The sequence below is a fragment of the Arvicanthis niloticus genome, chromosome 24 (genome assembly GCF_011762505.2).
Source record: "Arvicanthis niloticus isolate mArvNil1 chromosome 24, mArvNil1.pat.X, whole genome shotgun sequence".
In the NCBI taxonomy this organism is placed as follows: Eukaryota; Metazoa; Chordata; class Mammalia; order Rodentia; family Muridae; genus Arvicanthis; species Arvicanthis niloticus.
In genome coordinates, this window is record NC_133432.1 from 5879247 (window position 1) to 5886536 (window position 7290).

The window sequence follows — 7290 nt, forward strand, 5'->3', positions numbered from 1 at the left end:
CCAGGATGCCTGCGTCTCCATGGCGACGGTCTCTGGCGGGCCTGGGGACCTGAGTGCAGCTAGGGCTTCCTCCTCCCCCGGTGACCACTGGTGACCTGGACTACCTGGCGCTGGCGCGACCCGAGCTCCCTCCATTGGCAGCGCTCTTCTACATTAGCGTCCGTGCCCTTGGGCACGTGCCTAAACTCCCATTTTTCTGACAAGCCAAGCGGGGGAAGTGAAATGATTCGTTCCATAAGTACTTATCCTGTCCATACAGATTATGCCGACAAAACATAGGAAGCCTGGTTCAATTTGATTTTTTTTTTTTAAGGTTCAGAAAAAAAGGAACAAAACTCTGGGCCCTGTGACACCAAGTGACGCGTTCCTGTATTCTCAGGACTCGTACTCACGAGGTTTGAAGCAGGAGGATTACCAGGAGTTTTAAAGGCCCGTTTGAGCTCCAAGAGCGCTATCCTAGTTCAGAAATAAACAGGAGTCTGGAGAGATGGCTCCGCGGTTCAGAGCGCTGGCTGCTCTGGCGGAGAACATGGGTATTGCTCGCAGCCCCCACATGGCTGCCAAGGATGGGGTCGCGGTCCTCTGACCTTCACTTTGTATCCTGGACGCATAGACATACATGTATTAAATAAAGCCCCTGCTTGGAATTGCCAAAGCCAAGGTCAAAGTTTTCTTTAAATCCGCAGCACTCTCTCAAGACATGTGTTTTCGGAGAGTGACAGGCGCTACAGGAGCCCGAGGGGGGCTCAGTTCCTTTCTCAGTGGCTTCCCAGTTCTGTCATCCTTTAGAGCTTTGAGCCAACAAATTGACCCAAAACGGAAATGACACCATCCACTCAGAAAATTCTCCCCCTAGCCCTGCACCTCTCTCCTTTGGGAGACTGGGGTTGAGCTGAGCACTGTGTGTGTGTGTTCCAGGCAACTATTCCTTCCTCCCCTGAGGTGCATCCCCCAGGATTCAGTTGGCTTCTTTGAGTCTGTCTCTTGCTAAGCTGTCTAGGCTGGCCTCAAATTCGTGATCCTCCTGCCTCAGCCTTCTGAGTAGCTAAAACAACAGGCCTGTGCTACCTTACCCAGCTAAAACAAATATGCTTCTCGTGGAAAAAAATGCAGGCAAACCCGGAAGGGAACTTGAAAAAGGATCATACACCCGTCCAAAGCCGAGATTAGGACTGTAGCCAAGACCGGCCCTGACCACAGGTTCTCAGCAGCCACCCGTTCCCACACATTTGAATTTCATAGCCACCTCGGGAAGCTGAAAAACAGGAAATGTCCCCCGTTTTATGGATGAGAAACTTAAAAAGTTGAAGAAGGTTAAGTAATTTGTGTAAAACCACACAAGGTTCAGCTTCTAACCCACTTACACTGTGAGGCTGGTTACCTATGAGGCCATATTTGGTGAAATGAACAACTCTACCAGCTGTTTCTTATGTTACCTGGGTAAGGGATTCACTGCTCTGTGCCTCAGTTTCCCCCCTCTGATACAGAATAATCGTACATATGTCCTAAGACTGTGAGACATATTAAGAGATATATTTTAAAGGAAGAGAATAGAAAAAAAAAAAAAAAGCTTTTCTAACAGCCATTTATTTGTAAGCAGGGGGTCTGGGGGAGGCTCATAGGTACACACCACAGCTTGGAGTGTGGAGGTCAGAGAACACTCAGGAGCCAGTGAATTTCATCACCAGCTTGGGTTGTCAGGCTTGGCGGCAAGTGCCTGTACACCCTAAGCTATCTTACTGCCTCTTCTCTTTGTTTTATTTTTAGATGGAGCCAGGCCAGCCTCAAACTCAGGAGGTAGCTGTCTGTAGCTGTGGACAGCAGCCGGTGCCTGTATCTGCTGGGCTACCTTGCCAGCCCGAGAGCATTGTGTGAGCATGAAGCATATGGCTGTGTCAATAAATGAGTCTGAAGTGTTTGGGGGCACTTCAGTGCCGTGTTCAAAGCCTGCTTCTACTTTTTAGAGCTATGTGGAACTTGGGGAGTCCTTTCTCCCCTAGGAGCCCCAGCTTCCCCCATCTGATAGATGTAATTAGAATATCCATTATCCAGAAACCCTTAGCAGAGGGCCTGGCTCATAGATAGTGTTTAGTACACACTAGCTATTAATCATACAAGAAGAAATAATTATAACATGTCATCCTGCCAATCTAATAGTAGAAAGGCCCTGGTGAACACCCCAGGCTAACGAGTTGGGAAAAACCCTTCTACCCTAGAGAAGGAAAAGCCAACAGGAACCAGAGTTCAAAAGTGGAAAACCAGAGCAGCTGTTCTTGAGTCCCCAGAGGCAACTTCACCTTGACCCACAAACTCGAAAAGAGGCGTGTCTTCCGGTAGAGATAAAAATCCTAAGAACAAAGCATGCTATTAATTAAGCGTAGTCTATTTTAAGTTAGTGGGATAATTTCCCCCTGAAGGATAAGCTCACAATAAAAGCTCAAGAGGGAAAATACAGAAGGTAGGTGGGGGCCACTTTGCCTCCTGCTTGGAGTCCTCCGAAGCAGAGGTGGGTGGTCTGCTCCCAAAGCCAAGTTTCTTCACCTCGGGTTTTCTTAAAGCCACGTGAAGAGGGATCAGAGCCACCCAGAGAGGCAGAGAACCTGCCCAAGGCACCTCAGCCTTCAGTCATTGGGAAACTAAGAAAGGAAGCTGGGCTGGCTGGCCTCTGCTTCCCTGAAGAGGGTGTAACTCACAGAAGCTGATAGGCCAGTGGGACTAGGGACAGGGACAGGGACAGAAAAGGTTAGCCTCAGCCTTAGGCAAGTGGCTTCCCCACTCTGCTTTCTGCAGTTGAGGGTGACTTTGAACTCCTGCCTTCACCTCTGGAGTGCTGGAATTGCAAACATGCTCCACCATGCTCGGTCTCCAGAGTGCTGAGGATGGAACCCAAGGCTTTGAGAATGCTAGCGAGCACCTCGACCTACCACCTACCGAGCTGGGTCTGTATACCCACACAGAGGGCAATCTGCTTTGCTTTGTTTTGTATTTGGGGGGGGCGGGGACTTGCCTGTGGCCCAGGCTGGTCTGGAACTTATGATCTCCTAACTCACAGCCTCCTACAAGCTGAGACCACAGGAGTTTGCTGTCACCAGTCCCTTCGTAGAGTGCCACAGGACACTCCCTTAGAGCTGTGCTGTGGGCTTCAGTCCTTCTAAGGCAAGAGGGAGATCTTTCAGTCTAGCTCAAAGAGAATCCCAGAGAGAACTGTATGTGTAAAGGGTTTGAGCCACACTCCCTAAGCACCATGCATGCACCCTGGCTGGCCTAGAACTCACAGAGATCTGCCTGCCTCTGCCTCCCTTACTGGCCCTTCCTTCTCTCCTTTCTTGATTCCCTCCCTCCCTCCCTTCCTTCCTTTTCCTTCCTTGCTTCCTTCCATGTGCATAAGTATAGGTACATCATGCATGTCTGGTGCCTTCAGAAGTCAGAAGAGGGTGTTGGAGCCCCTGCAACTGGGGTTACAGAGAGTTGTGAGTTCTTTTGTGGGTGCTGGATACTCAACCCAGGCCCTGTATAAGAGCAGTTGTCACACCCACTCGACCAGCAAGGAAGACACAAACAACCGGGAGCTGCTTATATACCCTCAGTCCTGGGGGGGGGGGGGAGAAGCACATGGAGGTGCGTGATTGGTCAGAATTGCAGTGCCTCATTAGCATACCCCGCCTGGGAGGGGGTGATTGGTCAGGATGTGGTACACCATTAGCATACCCTGCTCCATTGTGGTACCTCATTAGCATACCCAGTTCAGGAGGGGTTGGCTCCAAAACTGAGTTGCACATGCACAGTGCACTAGTAGCCAGTACCAGAGGCTGAGGCCGGCGCCATCTTGGCCAGCTGAGTCGGGTCGGTGGCCTACAAGCAGTAAGTGTCCTTAGCTGTGGAGTCATCTGTTCAGCCCCTGAAGGAGCTAGTTCCTTGTAACCGCCCACCCACAAGTTGGGTGTGGCTAATAATCAAGAATGGGGCTAAGTTTTCCTGGCATAGTTGTGACCAAAATGACAGACATAGTAACTCCAAGAAGAAAAGGGTTAGGCTGACTCATGGTTTCAGGGGGTTAGCCATGGTTGCTTGGCCCCACAAATTTTGGGAAACCATCATAGTTTAGGGAACATGGTGCTGACAAGCGTCCTCACCATGTGGTGGAAGCAGGAGGCAGGGAAAGAGAATACAGAATGGGCTATGGCCCCCGCACTGAACTACTTCCCATTGCCCTGCCGCCGCCCCCCCTCCTCCCCCCCAGCAGGCAGGACCGGGTGTGGGAAGCATTTTCTATTCCAACCCAAATTCAGAACTCGGTCCTCATTCTACAAATGATAGTGGGCTGAAAGAAGGAGCAGGTGACAGACACCTCCGCAAGGAGTGAGGGGACAGCGTGGGTCTGCAATCTGAGCCTGCCAGGCACGAGAGGACCAGGGGCACCTTTCAGGATCCTGAGGCACAGGGAACTAGTTCCAGATATTTGAGCCAGAGCCCAGATCTGGGTGAAGATGAATTTATCACTGTCCACTGGGGCTGGAGAGGCGGGACAGCCTGCGGAGCGCACATGCTGTTCTTACGGCTGTCCTCGGCACCTAGGACCGAAAACTCCCAACCAACAGTTTAAATCCAGCTTCAGGGGATCTGATGCCCTCTTCTGGGCCCTGTGGGTACAGCACCCACAACATGCACAGACACCCACCCACACCCTCACCCCACTCCCACTCACACACGCGTGCGAACATACACACATACATATAATTTTAAAAATTTAGAAATCGGGGCTGCAGAGGGTGGTTAAGAGTGCTTACTGCTAGCTGGGCGGTGGTGGCGCACGCCTTTAATCCCAGCACTTGGGAGGCAGAGGCAGGCGGATTTCTGAGTTCGAGGCCAGCCTGGTCTACAGAGTGAGTTCCAGGACAGCCAGGGCTACACAGAGAAACCCTGTCTCGAAAAACCAAAGAGAAAAAAAAAAAAACCGTGAATTTCATGACCGTCTTTCTCATCCTTTTTCCTCAACAGGAAATCACACTGAGGCAAGAAGGCACTCCGGAGGAGGCAAACATACCCGAAGGTACAGAACTAATGGTAAAAGCTGTAACAGCCCTTCCTGGCCTGGCCGCCATCGGAGAGCTGGTCCGGAAAGTGCGGCTTCGCGTCCTAAGAAGCGCCAAGGAGTTGCTCAAAGTGTCCAAGGACGAGGGTGCACTCAAGATCATCAAGAAGAGGGTGGGCACGCACATCCGCGCCAAGAGAGAGCAGGAGGAGCTGAGCAACGTGCTGGCAGCCATGAGGAAGGCGGCGGCCAAGAAGGATTGATGAACCCTCCCCCAATAAAAGATCGTCCCTATTTCAAAAAAAAAAAAAAAAAAAAAAGCTGTAACAGGGGCCACCAGGTGTGCTTACAGGCACAATCCTAAGGGCTTCATGTATACACATCTTCCTCCAGTGTCCACAGAGAATGAGCTTCACAACCTGCCGCTCCCACAGTAGAATTCAGGAAAGCTAAAGTCCCTTGTGTAAAATGTCACCTGGTTTATGTGTATGTGTCTCCGCGTTGTGCTCACGAGTTCAGTGTCTGTGGAGGCCAGCAGGGGGCACCAGATCTCCCAGAACTGAAGTTACAGGCAGTTGGGAGCCATCTATGGGATCTGAATTCAGGTCTTTTAGAAGGACAGTACCAACTCTTTAATCGCTAAGCCATCTCTCCAGCTCCTACATCTTTGTTTTTTATAATATTTTTAGCCTATCTACTTTATTTTATAGTTTTGTTTTTAGAGAGTATTGTGGCAGGCAGGGGTGCAGTCTCACACACGGGGGAGGGGGAGTTACAAAACTCTCAAGAGTCAGCTCTTTCCTAGGGATTGACTCAGGTCACCAGGCTCGGCCATCGCAGCTCAGCCCTTTTTGTTGCAATTCATGAACCCGTGGCCTCTGAGAATGTTAAGGAAGCGCCCTCTAACCTCTAAGCCACACACTAGCAGTTTTCTTTTAATTTTGAAATTACATTTTATTTATTTATTTACAGATTGTGAGCATGTGTGGTGGTGGTGGTGATGTGTGAGTGCGTGCGTTGCATGTGTGTGTGCGTGCATGCGTGCATGTGTTTGTGTGTGTGTGTGTGATTATATAGTTTAGGCTGCCCTCCAATTCACAATCCTCCCTTCTCTGTTTCCTGAGTGCTGTGATTATATAGGCTTGTGCCACTAGGCCCAGCTGTAAGGCAACACTTGGAGCTGCCCCAGGAGGGGTATTAAAGGAGTGCTCTGGGTAGCAGAAGGAGCCCTTGTCTAGGGAAAAATGCATCTGGGTTCTAGAAAGCACGGAATGGAATTCTAATCCTTAAAATATCCAGGTGGGTGGGAGGAGCTAAAGTGCAAGGGAGGAGCTAAAGTACAAGGGCGGGGCTAAGATGCAAAGAAGGAGCCCCAGGCATCAGAGGAGATCTCACAGTCCTTTCAGCCGGGCCTGACTATTTTCTCCAGTCCCTTTATCAAAGCTGCTGTGTTTATGGTCTTAAGAGGCCACACACTAGGTATGGAATTGTCCTAGCTTAACTGTGTGCTCCACTCTCTCCTTGTGCAGTTACTGGAGGGCTCCCCCTGCCTGCTGACGGAGGAGCTGTCTACAGAGGTCCTTTCTCTTCAAATTGCCCTACAAGCCATTACATCCCTAAAATGCACTGATCTGAAGTCCCTGGGTAGAGCTAAACCAGTAGGAGAATTGTGGGCCTGCCGAGTGGGGCACGGAGCCAAGGGCTTAGTCTCAGAATTGGATTATTAGAATTTGGAGCTCCGAGCCCTGCTGGCCTCTGGGACATGGAGATTACCCAGGCGTCTGGCTGGGGCCCACAAGCCTTCCCATATTTCCTGCCAGGTCTAAGAGCAAGTGTCTTCCCTCCGATGTGACGCCTGGGGACACAGAGTGCCCTCTCCCTCCCTGCCTTTAGCCCTCCCGCCTGCCCTAGGTGCCTGGAAGCACACCTATGTCTATGTGGCTGGAATTTAACGTGGAGTTCTGTGGTCCACAGACTGTCAGCATCGGAATCTTCTGAGATTTAGTTAAGGATGGAAAATCACGGACCTTACCCTAAGCACGGCATCAGAAGCCGGGGTGGATTCCAAATGGGTGACTTAGTGAATCCTCAGGTAGGCTGGAGAGATGACTCCACGGGTGAAGGCTCTTGGTGCCAACCCTAACAACACAGTTGCACACGACTACCCAGAGTCCCACAGTAAACAAACCCAAGGCCTAGCTCCCACAGAGTGGCTGCCCCTCTCAGCTCATCACACACACAGCGGGGGGTTTCCTTCA

General features: G+C 50.8%; 1 protein-coding gene across 1 annotated transcript; it reads left to right on the top strand.

The window, feature by feature from the left end:
• The first annotated feature begins 2448 nt into the window (after positions 1 to 2448).
• Positions 2449 to 5320, top strand: LOC143437453 (large ribosomal subunit protein eL36-like). The gene is made up of 2 exons (XM_076922255.1): positions 2449 to 2939; positions 4999 to 5320. Exons 1-2 carry the CDS (start codon positions 2880 to 2882, stop codon positions 5293 to 5295), a joined length of 357 nt encoding a protein of 118 aa, XP_076778370.1. The 5' UTR covers positions 2449 to 2879; the 3' UTR covers positions 5296 to 5320.
• Positions 5321 to 7290: the final 1970 nt, after the last annotated feature.

Coding starts and splice junctions, on each gene's coding strand:
- LOC143437453 (XM_076922255.1), top strand. CDS start 2,880: ATGGAACCCAAGGCTTTGAGAATGCTAGCGAGCACCTCGACCTACCAC. Junction 2,940..4,998: donor CCTACCACCTACCGAGCTGG/GTCTGTATACCC, acceptor TTTCCTCAACAG/GAAATCACACTGAGGCAAGA.